The 27,931-nt window shown below is 35.8% G+C and overlaps 1 protein-coding gene across 1 annotated transcript in view; it reads left to right on the forward strand.

The window, feature by feature from the left end:
- Window positions 1–27,931, forward strand: part of DCC (DCC netrin 1 receptor) — a 1,088,896-nt gene that overhangs the window by 989,285 nt on the left and 71,680 nt on the right. Inside the window, exons 20-22 of the mRNA XM_070627604.1 lie at window positions 1,563–1,757; window positions 7,551–7,583; window positions 23,912–23,977. Of these exons, the coding sequence (XP_070483705.1) occupies window positions 1,563–1,757; window positions 7,551–7,583; window positions 23,912–23,977 (294 nt within the window). The remainder of the gene's footprint in view (window positions 1–1,562; window positions 1,758–7,550; window positions 7,584–23,911; window positions 23,978–27,931) is intronic.

The following is a 27,931-nucleotide window of genomic DNA, read 5'->3' on the forward strand; positions in this document are numbered from 1 at the left end:
CATTGTCTAGAATGCATCCCCCAAACCCAGGCCTAATTCTGTAAATCACTATGGGATTAAGTGACAAACGATACAGAATCATATAAATGCTCTTACACTTTCTTGATGTATATTACAAAGTTTACAGAAAGGAGGCTTGCTATGGAAGAAGGTTTCATATGTTAGATGTAGCTTAAACTAGACCCTGGTGGATGGGTAGGATTTGGCTAGAGAAAGTGAGGAAAGGAGGCATGGTGTGAGGAATAAGCAGGAGGTAGGAATAAGCATAGTATGGAGACCAGTCTTCCTGGAGTAAGGGTTTGTGCTGAGATGTAGGTAGTGCGCATAGTTATTTGGGGAGGGAAGTGAATCTGAGTCAGAGAATCCTGTGACATAATCATTGACAGATCTATGTGTAAAGTTCCCCAGTCCAGATGGGGCAAACGAGACTCAAAAGAAAGGAATAAGTGAATCAAAGAAATACACTTGCTTTTAAAATGTAATTTACAAAGAATGTATTCAGTGCATAAGAATAGACCTAGGGACTTTTGTGGCCTATCTGGTGCAGATATCACTGCAGACTTTTGATAGAAATGGAGCCTGGCACCATATTCACGTAGCAAAGACACCTGTGATGAGCTCTTTTGCAGTTTCATCAGATAGTGTAATATAAAATTATGAATTAATGCTTTTAAATAAAAGCTAGCTTCCATATTGACTTAGTGTTCAAATGTGAATATTATACAGGGCTACCTGGATTTGTTTGGGTGCATATTAGACTATTGCCGCTGAGTACACAACCAGAATTCAAGCATCATATTTCCTTATGCAGAGGGTAAATGATACTATCAAGTGATAGATTATTAATATTTGAGATAACTAAATAATCTATGATTATCCAGAAATACTTTTTCTTTCTTTTTGCCTAGGTGGGATGCACTAGGCAAATCCTGCACTAACGGAAACAGTGTTGGATTTTTAGTATGGCAGTAGAGGATATTATTCTAGCCCTCTCTAGCCCTTTCACCACCTAGCTTGGGTCATCCTCAGCTTCATAATCTGTGAAGGAAAGCAACAGTGCCCCTGCCGACCTCACAGAGTCATTACAATAATCAAATATCATTTATTTTTATAACACTTTATGTGTAACATTTTAAATTTGTCAATGTATTCTTGTTATTTAAGCACAAACCAAAATAAACATTTATTTTCATTATTGGACTACAGTGAAAATTATACAGACCTGTTATCTATGTTTCACATTTTTCATCATGCTTATATATTAGAACAAACCAGTAATCAGGATTTATAAGCAGCAGAAACCTCACATTTTTTAATATGGCAGATATTTTTATTTCTAATGACTTATTCCATTTTCAGGTTCTGTGTATTGAAGCAATTATTTGTCTAATTCTTGCAATATGAAAACAATCATTGCTTGCCTAACTGAATACTGTAGTTTATAGATTGTGGACATGTAAGTAATCATTGTGAATTATATTTCGGAAACATGAATGTTTGGATGCAGAAGTATAGCATGCAGTCAGTACACTAAACAAAGTTGTATTCATCTATTTACACAGCTTACATCTTGTTTTATACCTTGGACAAGAACATACCAATTGATGACTGGATTATGGAAACAATCAGTGGTGATCGGCTTACTCATCAAATCATGGATCTCAACCTTGACACTATGTATTACTTTCGAATTCAAGCACGAAATGCCAAAGGAGTGGGGCCCCTATCTGATCCCATCCTCTTCAGGACTCTTAAAGGTTTGAATCATTTCCTATTATTGCCTTTCTTTTCCTATTGGGTTATTATAAAATAGTTTGAGAGTCTGTGTTAAAAATTGCCCTACGTCATCTCTGTTGGAAACATGACTACAGTGGACATTCAAAATAAATTAAAATGTAAATTAAAACCACAATGAGATATCACCTCATGCCTGTTAGAATGGTTATCATCAAAAAGACAAGTGATAACAAACACTGGCATGGATGTAGAGAAAAGGGAACCCTTCTGCACTGTTGGTGGGATTGTAAGTTGGTGCAGCCATTCTGGAAAACAGTGTGGAGGTTCCTCAAAAAATTAAAAATAAAACTACGATATGACCCAGCAGTTCCACTTATAGGGATACATCCAAAAGAAATGAAAACACTAACTCAATAAGAGATCTGTGCTCCCTTGTTGATAGAAGCATTTTTTTACAATAGCCAAGACATGGAAACAACCTAAGTGTCCATCAATGGATGAATGGGTAAAGAAGTTGTGTTATATATATACAATGGAATATTATTCAGCCATAAAAATCAAAGACATCCTACCATTTTTGACAATTTGGATGGATCTTGAAGGCATTATGCTAAATGAAATCAATCAGACAGAGAAAGACAAATACTGTATGATCTCTCTTATATGTAAAACCAAACCAAAAACAAAAAGCACCAAACTCACAGAAAAAGAGATCAGACTTGTGTTTGCCAGAGCTGGGGTGTTGACAGAGGGGGAATTGGAGGAAGGTGGTCAAAAGGTACAAACTTCCATGTGTAAGATAAATAATTACTAGGGATGTAATGTACAACCTGATGACTATAGTTAACACTGCTATATGGTATGTAGGAAAGTTGTTAAGAGAGTAGATCCTAAGAGTTCTTATCACAGGTAGAATTTTTTTCTTTTCTTTTTGTTGTATTTATATGAGATGATGAATGTTATCTAAACCTATTGTGGTAGTCATTTCACAATATATGTCAATCGAACTATCATACTGTACACCTTACGCTTATACAGTAAGGTATGGTAATTATTTCTCAATACACTGGAAAAAATTATTTCATTAATTAAAATGTACCTTTTTATGCTGAAAGCCAGCATGTCAAAGGAAGATCCATTGTGTTATCACATTTTCTGCCATCAGCACAAGTCATATATATTTAACTTGACTTTTTCATCATAATCCTTTTGGAATTTTGTATTGATTTCATGTATATTGGTTCTATTCAAAATATAATGAAATCCTTTAACCATTTTATGTAAGGGAATAAAAATTAAAAAGCATTGAATTATGTGAATGACATAATATTGCCAACTTTAAATATTTTCTTTCCAGAACTATTGTTCTTATATATTAAAGGAAATTTTGATATGACAGGACAGAAAATCTCGAACAAAATGAATGTTTATTTTAAGGACCCAGAGTAGCAGCAATAAAAAAAAATCTTGCACTATGATTACTAGATGAAAACTCAACATGCTTGCAAGAATAAAAATTGCTACTCAATTTAAGGATCGTTATATGTTCATACAGAAAAATGCTAAGCCCCAAGAATAGTGACTACATAAAAATAATCTTCACATAAGCCCTTTCTATTTTAGAACACAGTATTATTTTTCTGGAGGACAAATGGTTTCAAGAGCTTCTGTTATTTAACAGTTGAGAATAATTTGAATGTTCCATAGCTGATATTTAAAGTTGTATATTTGAGGCATGATGTGTATTGTTCTAAAGGACACTTGGCTCTTAAATCTGAGCCTATGCCTATATATCTGGCTGAAAACTTAGTAATACATGATGGCAAACAACTGGAAAATTAGAAACACGTACCTGATTGACATTTTCACCCAGAAGCGTCTTAGAATGACTATATAGTCTATTTTTCAATTCTCTTAGGAAAAGTACCCTAATAAATAGTGAACTTTTGAATTCTGATTGAGTGAACTATTCGAAAGCTGGATTTGGTAACAGCTAATCTGAAAGTTTGCCAAGAACACACAAATGAGCATTCAGCCTAAGCAGGCTTGACAGTTCTTAACGACAGAGTGGAAGCTAAGAGGGAGGCACAAGGAAAGGTGCTAATCTTTATCTACCCAGGTTTTTCAGATTTCATGTTGAAATCAGTCTCACTCCAAATGAGCAATCGAAAGAAAACTGGTTATTCATTTTGTGGGAACATGAAATGTAACCAGATAATGTTTCACAATACTTCATCTTTATCTATAGACAAGAGCCAAATTAATTTCATGCTCACAATTCGTGCCAACTAGAGATCTCAGGCAGAGTTTAAGATGACTTAAGGCATCCAAATGTATTAAGCAGCAGAGTGATGAGTTATCATAGGATTTACAGGCCACACTGGTAATCAGCCTGCATATTATTTAATGAACTCCATTACTCATTTGGTACTGTTTACCCCAAGTGCCCTAAACTCATCTATGAAATAATGTTCTGAACTAAGAACAAATTCAGGAATTTGTTATATGTCATAATAGTCCACAAGAGTTATTTCTAATATCCTCATTTGAGTGTTTAACATTGTCTACTCTAAGTATGTCATGCTAGATTAACAGTCTATTAGATTTTTTAAACAAATCTTGCTCATGTGGTAAACTAAGTTTCAGATGTCTGGAGCACATTTAAAATTATTCAGAAACATTGATATTGCCCATCTTTATCAATAATTAATATTGTACATGCATGCATCTTACATGTTACTTACAATGACAAATGTTCTAAGGTAAATAAATTACTCATCATAAGAGATTTGAAGCCACAATGAACCAAATTTACCCTAAAAGACATAAAATTACGCTATTGGTCTCTGATTTAAGATTTTCAGTTTCCAAAGCTACTTGAAAACATAAGGCCTCTGTTCTTCAGATGTAACTTTGTTTGACAGAGAGAAAGGCTGACATGTTGTCCTGAAGCTGAGGAAACTCTCAGCAGTCTACTGGGTAATAGGCAAGTGTTTCATTGCAAATCATGCCCCAGGCAGGTGTCCTCCAGCTTTATCCTTTCACATTCAGTCTTTGCAAAGATAGAAGCATTTTCTACTGGAGACTAGAGTTTGTCTTTTTGGTTTTAGCCACCAGACAGAGAGATACAGGAAACTCAATCAGTAGCACCGGTTAATTAAAAGAATATTTATAATTAAAAGGGGATTAAATTACTGTACCCTTATGTACATCCATATATGTGGCGTATGTGATTCTTTCTTTGGAATGTTAATTAAAAGAGTGCTGAACGTGATTTTCTGACCAGATAAGATTCTGCAAATACCTACCTCCCTTTCCCAAATCCTCTGTGTTATGGTACCTACACACTGAGGAACCCTTGGAAGATATATAAAAGGCGTGCTTATCTCTGCTTATCACGTAGGTTGTTCCCTCCAGTAAAGTAAGCTTCTCCATGTTGGCCTATCACATAAGGCAGGAAGGATGCTCCCGATGGAGTGAACCAAAGAAAATTTCTGTAGAAGGATGAAGTTATCTCCTATACACTGAGAAGCAGAATCTTAAGCAGTAAAAGAGCTGTAGAGTATGGTGTATTCTCTGGAAATCCTTAATGGTCATTCTGAAATGTGCATCTCTCCCATCCAAGGATATAGAACTGAAAGCTCTGTACCAGAACACAAAAAAGTTTTAGTCTTCAAATTATTTTGTGGCAAAATGCATGATTTTCTTGACAAATGACAGGAGCAATTATCAAGTCAAGGCACAAATTACAATACTTTTAAGCCATTTTTTGTCTTTAATGAAAAATAATTTTTAGAGTATATTTGGTCCTTCTTGGGAAATACACTTTATTGGGTAACCTTTCTTGAGCCCTTCAAAATTTCTTAAGTTGTAGCCAGTCCAGATTTACTAACAGTAAAATAAATCCAGAAAAGAACAAGGGTGAGATTGTCCACTATAAGATACATTTATTTGTCACTTGCTTGAAAAGTTTCTTAGGGGGTAGATAATGCATGTATATAATTAAAGACAAAGGGAGAGATGAAGAATGGAAAGGAGATGAGATTGGTTTTCTTCTCTTTTTTTTGATATCATTTCAAACAGTTTTCCATAAATGTAAGATACCGATTGAGATAGTTTCTCAAGTGTGTCCTGTTCTAGCTTCCAAACTTTTAACCCTTCCTGGATTGTGTGGTCACATATGATCCTGACATATTCTTCCTTATTCTTACTGGAGACCTGGTATGGCACTTCCTACAATATAGTGTCCTTCCTAAAAAGCTACATTAGAATCCTATCTTTGTCTATAAACTACAGAGAATGCAGTTGCCTGTTAAAAGCACCTTTCATCAACAACCCCCTAATATTATAATAAAATGTATTTTGAGACGTCATTATTCTTCAATGGGAAATGAGAGAGAAAATCAAGATAAAAATTAAATTGCAATGATTAGATTAGAAAAGATTGGATTAGATGGCCTGGTGAATTGAAAAATATTTGTTAAATCTTGAGGAGATACAAAGACATTTATAAAATTTATTTAAAGATTATAAAATCTTAATATAATAAGCACTCTTGTGTACACCATTTTCCAAAAAGTGATTCAAAATTAAAAGTCTACTACTTGTTAAAATGTCTTTCTTAGTATATCCTTTCCACAGAATATGTCTACATATTATTTTAAAATGAAAGAAATTATAAATTATTTCTGGTTTAGAAACTTGTCCTTCTATGTTGTGACATTGATAAATCTTGTTCATCTGAAGGAGGCTTTGTTAACTACATCATTGTTTAAGTATTTCAAATCTATGCAGTCTTTTGGACAATGATTCATGTGCCTTCATTTAGAAAAGGAAGGACCACCACCTGTAAGGCAACTGCTTTAAGTTATTTTTCAAACAGTGTTGATGGATGTGCTAATGAGACTACTTCGCATAATGAAAGAAGTGACTAGGTTATAGGTTGCTTTCCATGGGAATGCTATTACATTTTTCTCTGTGTGAGCCTAACTGAGACATAAACAAGAAGAAACTAGCAAGTGTAGTAGCCTACACATCAAGTTTGACTACACTTGAGTTAAATATGCCCAAAAGTCTCAAAGCTCAAAGAAATTCAAATATATGTGAAATAATTCTAATTGATGAAGACTTACAAAGATCGACACTGGTCAAAATGTCATATCACAATTTCTAGAAAAGCAGAGGTACTAGAGATTTACCTCCTCTCTAGTTATATGTGGTTAAGAGAAAAGAAGCCTCCCCCAAATTAGAGATGTTTTAACATTTAAATATTATTTTCAAGAACACTATTCATCACTCATCTGAAATCATGAACAGCTCAAGACTTTTCTTCACAATGTCTAAAAATTTATGAAACCATTTATACTAAACCATATTTATGATATTTTATTATTTTACCCTATCCATGTGAGAATTGGTTAAGTTTTTTTGTTGAAAAGAAATGAATACAAGAACATAGCTTCCTTAACTTATTTAAAATATATGGGTGATAATTACTTGGTAATCACATGCATTTTTTACTCTTAATTGTGTTTTTAATTAGACTTGCATGATGATCATTCTGAGTTTATGTTTAGAGGAATGTGACAAATAGCATTTTTTAGAACACATTTGTACAGCAAAACCATTATTTTCCACTTTTTTCCTCTATTTAATAGAAATAATCACGTTAACCTTGATTGCTTATCAATTTTGTTTCAATAGGGCATTGGCCTTGATATGAGAACTTGCTAACAAAACTCCTGATTTGAAATGTCTGCTTTCTTGATGGGAACTGTGAAAGTCTAATAACGTTGTTTCTTTTTTCCCCACAGTGGAACACCCTGACAAAATGGCTAATGACCAAGGTATGGTGGCTCAATCTGTCATTTTTTCCCTCCTTGAGTCAATCCTCTTAGAAATGTCAGTCATTATTTTGTATTCCTCCTTTCACCTGGGCCATACACCTGATGAAGCAGACACTGGCATGATAATTAATCTTATTAATGAAGTTCTGCTTGGCTGAGGCTGCGGCTCTGATAGGGAAGATGTAAATTTTCTTGAGAGGAAATTGTTTTGTCTCTATTCTGAAGGACCAATTAAAATGTCAAGCTTCTTTGTATGAAATAAATTTTTAGTCTCTGTCTGCACTTCTGAATAATTCACATTAAGTATAATTAAGCTCAGCATAATTTTCAAGCTGTTCTTGCAACCTTTCATGAGCTATGGATTAAAGTTCTGTAGCTCTAGAGAGAAAAATCATAAATTATGTGTGCTTTCTCTCTACAATGAGCTTCTTTTAATAAATAAAAACAAAGTTAGGTCAACTTTTTTAAGGCATTACTATTATTAATTTTGAAGTCAGAAACTTTTATTCCATGAATCAGATGCTGATTTAATTTGGAGTATTTTCTCCTCTTTCCACTCATTTGCTAAAAGCTCATTTGGGTAGAGAAACAGGGATGGTTTTACACAAAGGAAATTGGAGATAAATAAGAGTTATCCATCAATTCACGGGTAGATATGAATTTGTGTTACCATGATTTGTAGCCTCATAAATTAGTATTCCATTATTTTACACTAAGAATAATTAGCGGAATGCTAGAGAAGGAAAAGAATAGTTTGCGAGTTTTATTTTTTGAGGATATTATATTCTTTAAAGAAGGGGGAGTTTGGAAATACTCATAACTGGTTATAGTCAATGTTGTCAGTGTTTCTTGTTTCAAATTGTACTGCTTGTGTAATTTGTCTCTTGCTTTTGACATCCAGCCTCAGCAGAACCTCCTTGCAAACATCACGTCTCATAAGGCCCCATGTTGGAGATTGGGGAAAATATTCTTTTCAACAAGAACACTTTTAAACTTTCGAAAAATATTAAACATCCAGGCCCACAAAGAGCAGAAAGTTGCCTGCATGACTAGTATTTTATTTCATTACCCTGTGTTCAGGTTTGTCTCTGGCTCTTTATACCATGCCTCTGCTTAAGAGAACATTGCTAGGGCTTCAAGCACAGAGCAATAGAAATGATGCAGTGCACGGAAATGTCCCCCCAGGGCTAACATTTCCATTAATCGCCTAGCTGTTCCGGCTGGCTTCCACTTAAAATATTTTCATAAGATCAATATCTACTAAACAGTAATATTTGTAAAACTATTAATGATGAGTAATTGTCAGTGAGCATGTATTTACTTAAGTAAATTAAACATTAGTGCTGGCCAAATCCACGCTGGAATAGTTAATCAGCTCGACTGGTCTTATTATTTCAGTTACCAAATAATTAAAACAACCCCTCATTGCCCTCTTAACTTAAATGAATTTGGAGCTTCCACAGGCAGATAACTCCTAATTTTTGAAATTATGTTTGGAAAAATATATAGAGAGACAGAGAGAAAACACACAAAACATGTATTAAAAGTAACTGAGACAGATAAAATGTTACAGTATTAGCCACTTGGCTGATGACATGCCCACACTTTTCAATAAATGGATTTCCAGTTGTCTCTGGATTCCTTGTAATTGCTTTTTGCTGTAATTTTTTCAGTTAACTGTTTTGTTTAATATTATTTTAACCTACCAAAAAATTCATTTTGTAAATTGGTGCTTTTATGAAAGAAAAAAGAATAAATTGTTCTGTAGTCTCTCTGATCACACACTCTCCATAGATTTTACTTAGATTTTCACATCAACAGTGAAATAAGATCAATGATAAGGAACAAAAGGAATTCCTAAGAATTATTGCCAGTGGCTGAGTCTAATAAATATTTGGGTATTTGTTCTTTTTCTTCATCTAATATTACTTAGAAAGATTCTGTCACATATTATACTACTTGGTGCCTTATTCAATCACGGCAGGTATACAGTTGATCAAATTGATAGTTTCTAAATTTTACATCAAACTCAAATCACTTGTAAAATTGAAAGGGACTGATGACATATAATTTAGTGGTTATAAATAAAATCTTTAAATTCTTACCAGGAAAGCATATAAAATTTACTGGCCACTAAAAAGCTCTTTATAAACAAAATCAATCTTCTGAGTTGATGACCAAGTGTATGAAAAATAACCCAGATTAAAGATCCCTCTAAAATTGATGAAAATAATAGGAAAAAGCTGTTTTGAATGTTCCCACTCAGCATATAGCAAATCAGTTGAATATGCTTTATTGTGCCCAGTTAGACCAATTTGTCCCCTTCGCACAGTGAGGAGATCCCACTGTTACGGGAGCTGAATTTCTGGTGAGGAAAAAATTCCCTGAGAGAAAATTTGGCACCTTGGGTCAGAGTTAATCTTGCAAAGATGAATCCTAAATAGAAAAACAGGAGTTTGGGTTTGACTTATATGAGAGAAAACGGGAAACGTTTTGATTGTTTTTTTTTTTTTTTTTCTCCTTTTTCTCCCCAAAGCCCCCCGGTACATAGTTGTGTATTCTTCGTTGTGGGTTCTTCTAGTTGTGGCATGTGGGACGCTGCCTCAGCGTGGTCTGATGAGCAGTGCCATGTCCGTGCCCAGGATTCGAACTAACGAAACACTGGGCCGCCTGCAGCGGAGCGCGCGAACTTAACCACTCGGCCACGGGGCCAGCCCCCGTTTTGATTGTTTTGAAGAAGTGTCTTCGTAGACTCTTGTCACAATTATTTTTTCTTGAAATCTAGAACCAGCCCTGAAAAACATAAATGTGACAACAAAAACTCAGTTATATTGGGATCAGTTATGATTTGGGGAAAATATTTTCTTCTGGATAATAGTACCAGTAGTATGAAAATGATAGAAAATTTACATAGAACTCTTTTTACCTTTATGTAATTGTGAACTGATTACATCTAGCATTTTCTTAACCCTTTAATTTCAACCTACTCTATAATTCCCCTTTTTTGCAGCCCCTTATCTCTTATTCCACATCCTAATTGTTTCTCTACACTTTTCCAGGTACAAGTGGCCAATAAGTTTGAAAGTAATTATGAAATTTTAGAAATTAACCAGAGTTTAGTTTTTTGGAGGGTCTGGTAGGATAGGGAAATTGTATGGGCTTTGTGAAATGGGTGCAAAAGGTGCAGAAATGCTCTGCTTTAGATTTTTTTCTTTTTTTCTTTTCTATATTTTGGTAAAAACTCTGTCAATTTGTGTGTCTGTGTGAGTGGGTGTATAATGGTAATGAACCCATATGAAGCTCTTAGCACCAGTCAGTGTTCTAAGAGCTTACCCTGTATTAATTCATTTAATCCTCATAACAATACTGTGAGAGAAGGACTCTTATTTTCTCCAATTTAGTGATAAAGATGTTGAAGCTCAGAGAGTTTAAGTGACTTGCCTAAAGACACACAGCTAGTAAGTAGCAAGGCCATGATTCAAATCCAGGCAACAATGTTCCCCAAACCCTTGTTTTTAACCACTAAGAGTATTCATCACATATGTTACACATATCCATACACAACTACACACACACTTGCACATTTCTCTAAAGTCAGTCTATCTAACGTTTGTGGATGGTTATTTCCCAATATTAGCTTTCCTTTTCCCCGCTCTGTGAATATTCTAAAGAACAAGACAAACGGCTTTCACTCTGGGGTTATCTTATTAGTGGGAAGTCACAGCACTGAATACCATATTTCTGATCCTGACAGTTGTTTATCTCAAGAAACACCGGGATGGTGCTAATTCCACTGTCTTGGTCAGCTTGGGCTGCCAATACAAAATACCAATGACTGCATGGATTAAACCACAGAATTTTATTTTCTCACAGTTCTGGAAGTCAGAAGTCGTAGATGAAGGTCCCCCAGATTTGGTTTCTGGTGAGAACACTCTTCCTGGCTCACAGACAGCTGCCTTCTTGCGGTTTCTTCACGTGGCTGGGAGCAAACTCGCTCACTCAAGTTTTTTCTTATAAGGGCACTAATTCTATAAGACCAGGGCTCTAACCTTATGACTTCATGTAAGCTTAATTACGTCCATAAAGACCCCTATCTCCAGATACAGTCCCTTTGGGTATTAGGGATTCGACATATGAATTTTGAGGAGGACACAGTTCAGGTCATAACATCCACATTTGCAAACAAAAGCTGTAGGGGCCGGCCCGGTGGTGCAGTGGTTAAGTTCGCACAGTCCACTTCATCAACCTGGGGTTTGCCAGTTTGGATCCTGGGTGCGGACCTGCACACTGCTTGTCAGCCATGCTGTGGCAGACATCCCACATATAAAATAGAGGAAGATGGGCACAGATGTTAGCTCAGGGCCAGTCTTCCTCAGCAAAAGAGGAGGATTGGCGGCAGATGTTAGCCCAGGGCTAATCTTCCTGAAAAAAACCCACAAAAAAACAAAAATAACAAAAACAAAAGCTGTTCTTTCATTCTTTCACTCTTTCACTGATTATCTTCCTAGTTTTTCAGATGAGGAAGCAGAAGATAATGTTTTGCTTAAGGTCACACAAATATAGTTGTGGGGCAGAGCTGGAACCCAAAAATGTTTCTCTCTGACTCCCAGAGAGCATAGTCTTTCCACTGTAGACTCTTGCTATACTTAGGAAAAATTTGGCTTTTTGCTTTTCTACCATTAGCTTAAATCTTTTAGAGCTTCTCACAGAAGCATTTATGAAAGCCACTTGTTTGGGGGTTGGAATGGAAGATAGTCATAATTGTACAATAAGACCACTTCTCAAAGGTGATTATGAGATCAAACTTTTAATCTTAAAGGATTGTTTTTGCATCCATATATTCTGTTTAACCCCTGAATATTGTTATCCACTTTGAAGTGCCTATGTGTGAAAATTAGTAATTCTTAGCGTAAGCACAAATATTGACAATTTCATGTGTGTTTCCATGCTTGCCTGTTGTGGCATTAGAGTAGGTGCTATGGGCATGACACAGTACCTTAAGGGGGCAGGAATCTTCGTGAAATGATCTGCATCATTGCTGAAATGAATCAGGAAGAAGACGCTTGCCTCAAGCATCCTCAAGTGTCTCTAATTCTCTGTGACCTGCAGAGGAGTGATCTAAAATACGAGGCCTGGGAAAGAGGCATCAATTCATAGACCCGTTTATAGAACCAGATGAAGGCAGCCTGCTGAGAACTGCACTCCCACTGGGGAGGGAGCATTACTCTCCTCTGACTCGTGGTGATGGCTGATAATGCTCTGGCTTTCCTATCAGCAAGCATTCAGTGTGTGCTCAAAGAGCAGTGGAATAGAATCAGATGCCTCAAATGCTGGTACCATCCTGCCACTGTGACCTCCTGTGCGACCTTGGGCATGTGACTGAACTTCTCTCAGCATCCCCACCAGTAAAATGATGACTTTAGACCAAATTATCTTTTGGTTTCTCTCAAGATTTAAGATTATCAAGCTTTAGGATTGATACTAGAATAAAAAACTCAGGCATAGCATCTTGTGTAGCCCTTCACATTTTTAGCATTCCCACTGGGCATCAATTATTCTTCTGTGCACTGTACGTGTTCTATCATGTTTAATTCTCATAGCACCCTTACAGATGTAGAAAATGAGACTCAGAGAGGTTAAAACTTGCCCCATTGCTCACAGTATGTAAGTGATGAGGCCGCGATACATACCAGGCTAACTAATTTCAGAATCTCTGCTCTTAACCACTGTATCATTTCTGGGAATGCAGTCAGTTAATTGGCTCCTACTTTGTTATCAAGAAAGGGAAACCTAAATGGCCTCACTGTAAGTTCACCTACTTTAAAGGTCTTTGTCTTTCCTCAATAGGGTATTCAGGCAGAGTACTCAACACTACACCTGCCGTTTTACACCTCAGTGGGTTTAATCTCATGAATAAACAGAATGTTAATTGTTTCCAATTTCAGGGAAATAGGGTTTTCAAGGCAGTCTAGTCAAGCTTGGAATTTAGTTAATGTAATCCAGATACTTCAGGGTGTGGATTACAGGAGCCAGGCTGCTGTTTGAAAAATTGAAAGCTTTAGCACCTTTTGATGGGAGCTGTTTAATTGAAAATTAAAACCTCTTTTTACCCTTTCATTGTGTATAGTTTCAACTCACTTTATTATTCAACGGCTTGCTGCAGCCCCTTGAAAAATCTATTCTCACCTGTGGTTTTCTCAGCTACAAGATTTTGCGATTCTAGAAATTATGACTATGGCGCAAATGTAGAGGCATAAAATGAGTAATGTGCTTTTAATAGATTGTTGAGGTGCTTATCATGTTCCCAGCAAGCAGTCAAGTAGCTGCCTAGGTCCACCTCTCAGGAGTTCTTATGTTTTAGTATGTAACTTTGAAAGAAAAAACATACTCGGTACTCATAAGAATCGATGTGATTTATGGTATAATTTTAACTTGTTCAGACCTGAAAGGTAGATATTTTTGTTAACAAGTCCTCAAAAAGGTTTCTTTAATAAGTTCTTCTTGTAAGACTCACTGTGTTCCTGAATGTCCTTCTTAGCTGTAGACATTGGCCAAATACCAGGTTCCTAGCTTTATTTTCTGCCCACTTCTATCAATCCTAAACTCTGTCTCCTCAATTTTCTTTCCAAAACACAGACAGTTCACTGTTACTCACAGAATGAAGTCAGTTCTTTGACATCAAACATGTGATTATCTGACCCCAACTTCCCTTTTCTAGCCTCACAACTAGTGTATTCCCCCACATATGCCACAGTCCATTAACAAGAATCCACAAATCACTCTGGAAAAAGTGCATTTTTGCAACTTTGGGCTCCAATTGGTATCGTCCCCTCAGCCTTGGCCCTACTTTCTCCCTAACTCTCCCAAGTCAAATCCTTGTTTTTTAAGACTCCCTTCCCAATTCTACTTTTTTCCAAGAAGCTTCTCTTATCTTTCCAGTCTTTTATTCTTCTGTATCTCTGTAACACCCAACTGATTCTTTGCTATGTTGTGCATTTCTTATCATTTCCTGTTTATATTCCTAATCTCTTGGCCAGGTTGTAAACTCCTTGATGGCAGAAAACCCGTCTGCTTCACGTTGTCATTCCTACCTTCCCATACCTGCAGCCTCTAATTCAAAACCTATTATATTGTAGTTGCCCAATAAGTCTTTGTTGAGTTGAATTATGACACAAATCTTTGGGGAAACAGTCACAGAGTAATCTGGAAAGAAAGACTTTACCATCTAATCAAAAGTTTAGTTTGTATAACCCAAAAGTAATAGTGCTCATGGATGTGAATATTGTATATATTACTGATCTTGGAGGAGATGAAAAAGATATGAAAATATTTCTCCGCTAGGTAAAAAGTATCCTCAATATTCATCTATTAAATTAAAGCTAAACAGAAAAACAATAAGTTCTCTGTGATACAAGAAATAGTGGTCATGTTTGTAGATGATTTGGACTCCCTGGCCCTTTTCTTGACCTCTACCCTCCCTGTTCTTTCTTATTAGCAGAAAATTTATACACTTGCATTTCACTAGCTGCTTGTAATTCTGAATACAGAAAGGAGGAAAATCAAAACTATTGGGTGTTGATGAATTTTTGAAGTTTCAAACGTGCAATATAGAAAGGATTGAACTCACTTTTGTAAACTTACTGATAAGTATGTACCTAGCACTGTACTGGGTGCGACGAAGCATAAGAAAGAAGTACAGTTCCATGGGACCATTTTCAAGAAGCATGCAATATAGTTAGGAGGAGTATATAAACTCTTCATTTCATTTCAACATGAAAAATGCTAAATCTGGTGGTATCATCTCATATCTATATCATAAGGGTTCAGATGGAAAATCACTGTGGGTAGTAGTAGAAAAGACTTCTTGAAACCCAAGACTGGACTTTAAATATATGAGCAGAACTTGAATCCACACAAATGGTTATAGAGGGAAAGATTACTTGGACCTTATTTAGAGAAATCCTAGAATGGGAAAATCAAAATGTCACGAAGCTGTTCAAAAAGTGAGGATCACAGGATGTGTTCAGGTGACATTCAGGTACCACTCTGCAGAGTAGTGCACTATGACAGAGAGATAAATTGGCAACAGGGCTTTTGCTATTTCTCTCTGCTCTAGCACAGAAGTTCTCAGGCTTTCCTAGTTTTTAAAACATCAGGTACCTACTGTCTACACTGGCCACTGAGGACCAGCATGCTCCCCTAGATCCACAGCCCTGCAAACCCCATTCACTCTTGGCTGTTGATGCTGATCATTTCTTGTTTGGGTTGTGAGAGTGTGGGGTAGGGAGGAATGGATGATGTGGAATAAGAATAGGAATAGGACCTCAGTATCTGTCATCTTCAAAGAGTTTTCCTAGCTTTATTTGTCCACTTTTGCCATGCCTTTTCTGAAGTGTCACCTTCACTTGTCCCAGCACTCTGCATGATTACAAATTGAACTATTTCCTTTCTCCTCCAAAGTCTATTTTGTTCTGTGTGTCCCACTGAGAATGATGCTACCACCTCAAGTCACATCCAGACACCTAAACCTTCACACTCACACACCAGGATCAACTCTAAGAAGTGCTCTAATTTCTGTACAACTCTCTCCCCATTCCTTCTTTTACTTATTAATTCACCCACTAATGATAAAATCGTCATCATCAGAGTCAGGCAGATTCAGCCACCTAAAATGAGTATATTAGTTAGTCTTTCCAAGCCACAGTTTACTCATCTATAAATTGGAGCTAATAATGTCTGCCTCATAGATTCATAATTAATATTATTCTGACTCTATTTATTACACCATTCTCTTCTGATTACTTTATTCTTCAGCCAGAACAATCATCCTAAAATACATATGTAATTGAGTCATTTTTCTGCTTAAAATACCTTCAGTGGATCTCTGTCCCCTACCAGGTAAATTCTAGACTTTTTCGTAGAACATATAGGGAGTTTTATTTTTTAATCTCTGCCTGTCTTTCTAAGCTTGCCCACCTCACTCTTTCTCTTTTCTACCTGATAAATTTCCACTCATCTTTTAATGCTCGATTCAAATGTCATCCCTGAAAAGGCTTCCATCATTTTTTTAGGCAGAAATAATCAATCATCCTGTTTTTCCATTGTGCCACCTACTTATAATTTTTTTAAATTTTTGAATATTACAGTGTGGTTATTATTATTCATTTAACATTTTCCTTCTCATTAATTTATGAACCTTTGCAATAGACATTGTGTATCCCTAATGCTGACAACAGTGGGTCCACTCAATACATTTGTTGACTAGATGGATGGAGCATAATTGGATGCATGAATAAAGAAATTCTGTGCTCCAACAGTGTTATTATTTACACATACTAACAGTGCAGCCAGCAGGATGCTCACATTCTACTGCTTTCATACTGTAGTTGCAACTTTCTGACATATAGGCACTTGGAGAAGAAAAAGCCTCATGTTCGTCTGTGACTTCTCCCTGTGCGTCTTGGCAACTTCACTCAGACACAAAGATATCTTACCTGCCTTTGGGATAAGTTTGTGGGCCATCCAGGTGGGGGAATCTTTCATGGATTATTCAGTGGTCTTTGAGAACAGTTGCTCCTTTAAAATCCACAAAAGACTGCTTCATCCTCCATGTTATAGTCTGGTGAAGACATAGCTCTTGGCAAGAGCTAGTCATCCAGGAAAGTGCCCAAGGCTGCTTCTAAAAGTAATTTCTTAGACCCACATGCTGGCCATTATTGCAGATATACTACAGGGAAGAATGCATACAAGGAGAGTACAGTGGGAGGAAAGAATTCAGAGACCACTCTTAATCACTATATCATTAACCTTATTAAATCATGTTTATTTTTTATTCTGTTAATGATTTAATTGTTAACAGAAGTGTCATTCTAAACTTATATGAATATAATTATAGTAACAAATAAACCTATTGGGCTTTTGATATGTGGAAGTTTATGACATATGTGATCAGGAGCAGTTGACAAGTTTTCATCAGCAACCAGATAAAGGAACACAGACTAATTATAGTCAGAGTCATATAGATAAGAATGTGGGGCTCTCCTTACCTGAAATCTTTAAAGAGGCTAACTTCTTTCCTGTGAGCAGAAGATCTTGTTGATCTGTCCAAGTCCTCTAGACCCCTGATATTTGCCTTTTGAATTTTTGTCCATTCTCCTTTGCAAGATGCTGAGAATGAGCAGGGGAAGAATTCATAGGAGTAAGCAATGTGCTTCTGATATATGTATATATATATAAATGGATTCCATATATAAATATATACTATGGATTATATATATGGACGTTTTTTCTTCTCCTCATTGGCTGACATCTATCATCATGTTCAGGATTCCAGATACCAACTGGTCTGGCACAGTGCTGCTTTTACTCTGGTACTTGCAAAAGAAGAAGTATGCAATGTTTGTAAAATTTTTTCCTACCTTAGGACATTTCTCAGGCAACTTCTCTTTACCTATTGGTTGCCAAACTCTGCAAAAGACTACTCATATGCCTCAGAAAGTGAGGACCCAAAATCAAACTGAGATGTTAATCAAGAACCAGGAATTAGGGGTTCATTTGTCTAAATTGTTCATGTCTATGATGACTATAATTTCCATTTTGTCCAAGAGTGTCCTGATTAATACCTGGGTCCTGGCAAAATTGATAATAGCTCCCTCTTTCACTTTTAAAGTGTCCTGATTTTCATAATAACTATATGTTCACTCAATTCATGACATTTGTGTGTGAACTTATAATCTTAGATTTTAAATTGATTTCTAAGGATTCTTAAAAAATGAATTTACTTCTCATCATAGCCTATTCTGTTTGTATTTTATGCAGAAATTGAAACTCAAAAAAAACTGCCTCTCACGGTCGAGGAGAAGGTGGGCAATGGCGTATTTGGTTCTCTTGTACTGTATCTGACTCAGAGTAGGTCACCAAGTGCATTCCCCTCCCCACAAATTATTGCTCTTAGACTTGTCACAGGTGGCAAATGTAAGGATATGTTTTGAAGAAAGGAAGGCAAGAAGGATCTGTTAAGCACTAAGCCTCAATATATGTCCAGCATGTTAGCCATGCTTACATATGAAGTAGTAAGATTCTACTTTCTTTCAATCAATGAATTTTCTTCCGTGTTTACTAGAAAACAATGTATTGAACCTTAGCAAAGGGTGAGGAGAGCTCATTAGTTCTCTGTATTAATATATGTTTGAAATATCCTAGGCATGCTTTATGATTTTGCTTCCTGGTTTTTAGATATCCTGATGCCTTTGTTCAAAGTCAGCAGTATCAGCAACTGATGACAAATTGATCTCTTAGACACATTTTTCAGTTCCTGAACAATTATTTGCTTTAAATATATCTCAATGTGATCTGTATATTGGACAGTAAAACTGTGTTCAGGTGGCATTAATAGATATCCTTTATCCAGTGGTATACAAGACACAAAATTAATGCAATTTCCATCATCAACACCAGAATTATTTTCGGAGAACCAATTCGAAGATCAAGAAGATACCTCAGTGCTCTGCATTCTTGGAAAGATGTATACCGAATGCTCGTTAGCTGACCAGTCAGTTTGTTTGGTTTAGATTGTGGGCCATGGTTTTTCTCTTGGGATTGCTTGTGCGGGTGCTATTCTAGAGGACCCTCTGTTATCCCCATTCAGGGAAGATAGGTTAAAGAACAGATTACAACTACCACATCCAGTTTTCTCCATGTCCTTTGCAAATTAATTTTCCATTCACTCCTCCCTGAACTTATAAACATTCACTCAGAAAACCAGACTCTAGAACTGAAATCCCAATTGAATTAATCTTTGGTAGGTGCTGGAAAATTTTTTATCATGGGAAAATTTTTTATCATGCCCATATGTGCTAAAAGCAGGGGTTTAATGTAAACATTAATGTTGTTTCATTTTACAAACACACACAAACACCACAATAAAAGTATCGAAGCAGTATTTTAAGTAGTATGTAAGAACAAGAAAATAACTTGTATAATAGTAGTAACTTAAAATTCATTCACATTAGAAAGCATTCTAATTCACGTTAGTCACTCAACGAACATTGAGAACACAGTACACATGTCACTTTGGTAAGCTATAGCAAGGAGCACACTTCCTAAAGGAAGTGGCAGGGAAATCATGGAGACTAACTTTTGTCCAAGAGAGCATAGGTCTCTTGCCAAAAGAGAATGAAAAGAAGGCTCCTTATGAGATCTAACCTTTAAATGAAATATAAAAGGAAATTCTTTAAATGACTTTATAATTTACAATATTTTATTATAAAATAAATATATTATTTTTGGTGAGGAAGATTGGCCCTGAGCTAACATCTGTTGCCAATCTTCCTCTTTTTGCTTGAGGAAGATTGTTGCTGAGCTAACGTCTGTGGCAATCTTCCTCTATTTTACATGGGATGCCACCACAGCATGGCTTGATGAGCAGTGCACAGGTCCATGTTCAGGATCCAAACAACCTGCAAACTCTGGGTGGTCGAAATAGAGTGCACAAACTTAACCACTAAGCCACAGGGCTGGCCCCTACAATGTTTTAAAAATGCAAACCAAGGGAAAGAGCATGAAATTTCTGATTTGAATCTACCTAATAGGGACCTAAATAAAATAAATGTTAAAATTTATAAACTATGTTGAATAACTCTAAAACAGCCACTAACTTTCTCCTTTTTGAGTTAACCATGGCCTCATTACTTTTGATTTATTTTTCGTTTTGAAACCACCATTTCCTGATTCAAAACATACGGAGAAGTAGAAAATATTTGCTTTAATTACCAAAACTTTCTGAAAGAACTGATTTTTTAACGGACTTATCTGAATAAAATATTTATCTAGATAAAAGTGATACATAAATTCATCACTCTTAACATCTTAATTATTTTCCTCACCCTCATTTCTATTATTAAGAAGATATGGGTGCAGAGTAATACAAGAATTTGTCTCTATATTCTGCAGAATATAATATGTTACTAATATAATACATTTTGATCACTGTCTTCATGTAAATCATGATATGACTAATTCTATAATAAAGAAAAAAAAACTACCCATTTCCAATTTTTTGAAGCACGGTGAGCTTTATTTGAATTAAAAAAACCTCATATACTTTTAGATTTATTTTGTTATTTCCACAAATGTTATATTTAAATTTCATGTATTCATTTACTTACTTGGAATTTTTAATTTTGAAAAATGTTAGAGATTTAGTGCAGTATGCTAAAAAGAAATTCAGGGGTTTATGATAATATAATTTTGGAACACATAACATAAAACTGAAAATAATACATTATTTTTTATTTGCATGTAGCTCTTTTGATAATGCTAGATAAATGAAAAAATATTTTTAATTAAACCTAATAGTGATTTTATAGTAACAGATGAACTTATTGTTAAACCTTTAAAGTTGGAGTAAATTAAAAACCTTCCACAGTTAGCTAACATTAACCATGAATAGGCCTATGCAGGATCTGGATACAATGAACCAACTCTGTCATGGCCAGTTCCATATCTAGTATATGTTTTTATAATACCACTTCCCTGAGGATCTAAGACTGTGCCTTGCATTTAGTAGGCACTTAATAAATTTTGAATGAATTATTAGCAGTTTTATGCTCCATTACTAAAATTAAGACCTCTGGGATCGGATAGTAGTTTATATCTTTGCGTTAACTGACTTTTTATCTTCGAGTCTAATTAGTCCTCTATTTCCCTAAATCAGTGCTTATGAAGTTAACCAAGATGACTAAACACATCCAATATTTGATGCACAGCAAAAAGCCCTTAAAAATGCTGTGACACGCCAAGGATAACACTTAGTGTCCTAAGTCTCTAGCATCTCCTCCTTTGACAACTTTGTTGTTCTTCCCTTCAAGCAGTGGGAGAATCATTTCAATTTTAATTTTTTATTTATACGTAAAGAAAGACTTCCTGGAATTTAAAAGACCTATTTTAGAGAATAAAAACATAACAGCTCACAAAATTAAAACTTGGTTTTCATGTCTTTAGATGAAGAGGTCCCAGACTCATCAATATCCCAGAAATGAGCTTTATGTTTCCTTACTGAAGTGGTGCAAGAACTCTAAATTACAATAAATCCAATCTTGCTTGTTGATGATATCAAGTTTTTTTAAAGTACTTTCTGTTGGGTTTGTTAAGAGTTACTTCATTTTCTTTTGTGGTATCAATCTAGTTATAACCAACAACAAGTTAACCAATATCAATACAGTAGATTGTATGGAATGAATGCTTTCCTTTAAAGCTGCCCTCTCTGATTTAGAAAGCATTTCCAAAGTTCCTTTATCTCACGGAGAGCTCTAACTGTATGATGTCTGATTTTCTTCTGCCTATTGAAATTCACAATGTAATTAATAGCCTCGCTAAATCTCAGGGGTGCTATACTCATAGAGCTTTATGACTAAGTAATATATGGATGTGCTTGTGGGCTTGTTTTTGCATCTTCCTACAAACTAATTGGGAGAGTGAGAAACTTCATTGAAAAGATGTTTGTCAGGATGCTAGAGGAAAAGGAAAATCCTCCACAGGCTATTTACCTAATTTCCAGCCAATACAGGATGACTCCCAATAGGAATCATTTATTGCTTTACTAGCCTAAGTGATGGGGCTGTTGGCATCTCTTTTGGCTGACTGCTTTGCAATTTCAGATGTGAGAAAAGCCAGCTTAATATTCATACAGAACTTCTGTCTCACTTCATTACTTCCAACATTGATCTTACAATGTCCCATGGGCAAAGTTTATCCTCTGCTCCTTGAAACCCCAAATGTGTCAGAGTCACGCAAGCAAGGAATTTTGAGAAAGGGTTAGGCTTGTCCACATTTTAGTCAGCTTACCTAAATTTTCACAATTGCTGCTTTTTTCAGTTGTTCCTCTTACCATTCACTCCCCACCCCCCACACACATCCCATGAACACACAAGAGCCTCCATCCTAATTCTCACTTCTTTATATGCCCACAGTCATTGGCCAGAAGATTTTAAATGTACCAATTCATGCTGAAAACAGAATATGGTGTGATTGGATTAATTTATTGCATTGTTTGTCGGAAGCTGGACATTCTAACTTTGGCTCTGAATATCAAAAGAATTTTAAAAATCATGAATCGATGGTCTGTTAACAAGCTTTAAGTTGTTCCTTCACAACTATTTTGTGAATAAAATGATGGGATCTTGGGAAAGCTTTAGTAAGAAGCAAGCTTGGTATGCAAAAGAGTGTCACAAGAGCAGCACTTAAGTCTTAAAGAAGAAGAAAACTAGAATCTATACATGTAAGAAAACAACATATGCTATTGTAGCTGACTGGCCCAGTTGGCTTCCTCTGCGTTATCCACTGATTATAACTGCTTTCAGAAATAACCCTCTGATGTGAACAAAATGGAGAATTAGCTGTATTCTTGTATGTGTTTGCATATAGATTCAACTCCCAAATGTTTTTCTGTGAATGATTTACCTAATAGATATTCCAGAATGCAAAATCTAATCAAAGAATTACAGTTCTACAAATGTAGCAATAGAAAAAGGATTACCTGTGGTGAAGCACCATTAATTAAATTTGGATGATAGTATAATTATTTCTGGTTCAATTCTCTTCAATACTACTTTTACAACTGTCCAACACTTAATGGCCGGCAGTATTTCCACTGCTGTGACACTCAGGAAGACCTCTTCCTTTCCTGGTGTGTTTGTAAGAAGTATTCAGACCCTGTAGGCTGAGACATAGCACCTACTCTTTACTCCATTTTTAATATCTCATTCCTGGGCACCTTTTGGCACATAACACAAAGACCACTCAAAGCCCAGTTATAAGACGACATGTGCTGTCCCCTTGTAGTATAATAATGATAATTTGCCGCAAAGTCATATCACATGGGCAATTGTGTAGGCGGGACCTCTTGCAGTCTAAAGGAGGGGAATCTGCCTCTCTGGGAGCCATGAACAGCCCCCTCGTCTCTTTTGAGATGTTTAGGAAAACATTTAGACTAATACCACTGCTGAACCTTTTGGTGACACTTTAACAAATATACTGGAAGAAAAAGAAGAAGAGGGGGCCCAGATTTTTGTAGCGAAAAAAATAGAGAGAAATAGAATTTAGCTTGTTTAGAAGAGTTTATTTTCATGACAGATTTTTCTCACACACGTAGGAGATAACATTTTCTCACAAGGTATAATGGTATTAACATTCTCAGGCTTTATTTTAGGTAGCCAAAATAATCTTATTCAAGTGTGTACTTTAAAATATTTATTTTTGTCTTTTTTGCTTTGTTTGCGCTTTCATGTCGTATATCCACTAACATTCTGTTATGCTTTCCCAATAAACAGGTCGTCATGGAGATGGCGGTTATTGGCCAGTTGATACTAATTTGATTGATAGAAGCACTCTCAATGGTAAGTATATAAATTATATTCTACTGGGTTAGTTATATTAATTAAATGATTAATTCCAGAGTGTTTCAGGCAAATTTTCTATTGACTGCAAGTGCCAAGAACTCTCGACTTCGGGTTTTAGTGGAGATAACAGAAACGTGAAGTTATTAACAAACCTGTGGCATATTCCACCAGGAGACGATGCTGATGAGAGTTGACAAGTGCACAAAACAGAATCAGTTAGAAAAGCTCAAGGACAGAGAATTTCGTAAATGATACAGAGCTGTAAAATACGTAGATTTTAAAGTTCTATGCATTTAAAATATTTCAAAAAATTTAATTTTAGTAGAGAGAGATGATATCTAAGGTAGATTGAACTGAAACCTACTCAGTTTCGTAAATTGAAATTACTGGGAGTTTTTACCAGGAGAGTATGTTTACTCTTCAAAATCCTCTAGCACCTTATTGCTAATTTTCCTTCACGTTGTCAAGATTAAAATTTTGTTTCTGCTCATTCTAATGGAACATTCACGTACATCTGTTGGCTTTGGGGATGACCACATGGAAGTAATAGCTAGAACTGCATGGAACAAGCAGGTTGTTGTTGGAGCTGTCTTCTAGAATCTTGTCCTCAGTTTTGCTGAAACAAACTTTGGGAGAATGGATTAATATCAGCCAAACTCCTAAGAGACTCATGTATATATGATAAGTTCCTTTTATAGGTTTTTTAAAAAGTATTGTGGTTGCTGTTTTTTGGTTTGTTCTGGTTTACTAAAAACATATTTCGTATATTCAAAATGCAAACATGAACACTTGTGTACCCATCACCAAGGTTAAGATATAAAATATATAACATACACTTGAACTATCTTGTATGTCTCTTCTTTATCACAGGCTACTACACCATTCCCTCCATTCCTCACTAATGTAACTACTCTCCCAAATATGGTATTTACTGTATAAGTATATGTATCCCTAAATGTTATAATATTATTATACATATTTATAACTTTATAGAAATGGCATCATACTCTATGTATCCTACTGCAACATGCATTCTTCTTTAACTTTGTGTCCATGTGTTTACAAATAGTTCTCCTTCATCTATCTTTGCTGCTGTATAGTATTTTATTTTATGAAAATAATGTGATGTATTTAGCCACTTTAGCAAATTTTCTTGAAAAATTTGATTACTGAATCAATATCCATTTGGATGGCCTTCTGTTAAAAATCTATATGGGACACCAAAATTGCAATCTAAAAGTTGCTTGCTAGGTGAGAAATTAGAATAAGTGGGTGAGTTAAGTGATTATTTCCCATCATAGGCTATGATAATCTAATGCATCTATTTTTTCCAAGAGGATATGTGCATCCGTGGGGTAGACCAGATGCTCTGATTAAAGGCTCAGTGTTCCCTCTCCTCTGGCCAGTAGTGGATTCAGGAATATTTTTTTTTTACCTATTGACCCTTATTTTCTAGTTGGCAGGCATACCCTTCTCTGCAATTAATGCATTTTATTTAACCAGAGAAGTTCAATTTCTTACATTTAGGCTTCCTAAATATATTCTAGTCAAGGTTCTCTAAGATTATATCCAAGATGCTCTCTCCAGATTGCTAAAATCTTCATCACTTCCTGTTGCTTCATACACAGACCCTTTTCCCTCATTAAGTAACATGATTATCTCCTGTAGATATGTGAGTTTTAGAGATCCGTTATAGCTAGTGCTTGGCTCAGATAGTTTCTGGACTCTGAGATACACAAGAGACACTTTGGGGACCTCACAGCAGGAAGATGAGAGGAGGAATGTGTTGGGACTGAAAAGAAACCAAAAGTGTTTAAACCATTTTATCAAACCTCCATAAAATGGGTTTAGATAATGATAGTTCCCTTCTCCAAATTTTGCAAGTTTTATTAATGCATTCTCTTCCTGCAAATTTTATATTACGTCTCGGCAATATGCCAAACACACTTCAAGCAGTCAGTTAAGAAATGCTACTAAGCCCTAGCTGCGTGCAGGCCACTTGCTGAGAGCTATGGACACAGATTGAAAAATAGATCACTGGGGGAGCAATAAACGAACAGGGAGAATTACCCTGGTGGACAAGGCAGAGAGATACATGCCAGAAAGTTTAAAGAGAATGAGAAAAATCCCAGGGATGTGAGGGAGGGTAAAGAAGGTAGCTGTTGAAATTGTGTGGGGGAACATAATTGTATGGTTTTATACCCCAAAATGGAGAGCTTGTAGGTTTGGAGTCCCTGCTGGAAATTAATATTGTCCCCTTTATAATCATTTGCAGAGCTGATCTTGAGATGCTATCTCTACAGAGAGTTTCAAATTGGAATTCACCCCCAGTTAAGGGCACTACTATTTGTACTGGCATAGGATAGTACTTTTTGAGGAGACAGAGTGCTAGGAAATTAAAGAGGGAATTGGTATGGATAATTGAGAAAAAACAGTTAGCCCCTTGAAGTTCCCACCTACTACTGAGCAGTGGTTGTGTGTATGAAAGATGGAGCAAATGGAGGCCACAGACACAGAACGATGTACTCGCTTAAACTGCATGTCCTAAAGAACTCTAATCTTGGATAGAATTGCCAGATTTAGCAACTAAAAATACAACAGTGTCCAGTAAAATTTGTATCATTTCTAACTGCCTATGAATATGAAATAAAGAAAAATATTGCAAGGGATTTCCATCTTAATGTACTTAAGCATAGGCAACTAGAAATAATTCAAACAACTGCATCTCCTGTATTTTTAAATACTAAATCTGGCAATCCTAATTCTGGATCATGTTTAAAGGTTTGTTATTGACTATTTGAACTTGACCTACAAAATAAAATAAATTCTCTGATTGAAAAGAAACCACAGCCCAAATTTCACATTAACAGAGAAATCAACAGGACTTTTTCTTTTCATGGGAGTCAGACTTCAGATGAAGAGAATGATAGTAATTGAGAGAAATACATGTATTGTATTATTTTTTTTTTTACCATTTAATTTAAGATTCCAAGGGAGAAATGTAATTGTAATTAAATTTGGTCTGATATACATTATCTCACAGGAGAAAGTCATGAAGATAAAATAGATGAATGGCATCCAGTGGCTTTGAACTAGTTTAGATAGATTATTGACATTACCCCTCCTCAATTTTCTGTGTTACTTAATTTTCTGGGTTTTAGGTATTTCATGTTAAGTGAATGAGATGAACAAAACACCTGAAACATTTCTAGAATCCCTAGTGGGATAACAAATTATTACAGGCTACTCGACTAATTAAGGTGAATTGATAACCTCAGAGACATGGATGGTGGAGGGAAAAATGAATCTGTTTCCTATTTTATTTTGCTAGCAAATAAATGACGGTAAATGTGTAATTTGACTTTAGCTTCGGCTATTAAAAGGAATCCAGCAAAGGCATCTGAGAATCCTAGCTTTGTAATTAAAATTCTGCTTATGTCTTATGCCTTAAGAAAGGGCTATATTTCCCAATAAGATGCACAAATGAAATCCTGACTAATAAAACTCCAACCCCATCCCACTTCTACAAAGTAGGCTGCATCAAGAAGAACATTTTAAAATCTGGGTTTTTGGGGGTATTTTTTCGGTGAGGAAGTTTGTCCCTGAACTAACATCTGTGTCAATCCTCCTTTATTTTTTTTTGCATGTGGGATGCCGCCACAGCATGGCTTGAAGAGCAGTATGTAGGTCCATGCCCAGGATCCAATCCCACAAACCCCAGGCTGCCAGAGCAGAGCGTGCAAACTTAACCACTACACCACCGGGCTGGCCCCCTTAAAATCTGAGTTTTGGAACCTCACACACAATGAAAACTTCATACATCTCCTCTTAGAGTGACAGAATTATAGAGGTGTCCTATCTCTCCCTACACTTGCTGGATTCATCCTTCAAAGCATTGTAATAAAGTAATGGCTTATTGTCAGGATATTCAAGCCAGTTGCAAATAAACTT

This window comes from Equus przewalskii, chromosome 7 (genome assembly GCF_037783145.1).
Source record: "Equus przewalskii isolate Varuska chromosome 7, EquPr2, whole genome shotgun sequence".
Lineage (NCBI taxonomy): Eukaryota > Metazoa > Chordata > Mammalia > Perissodactyla > Equidae > Equus > Equus przewalskii.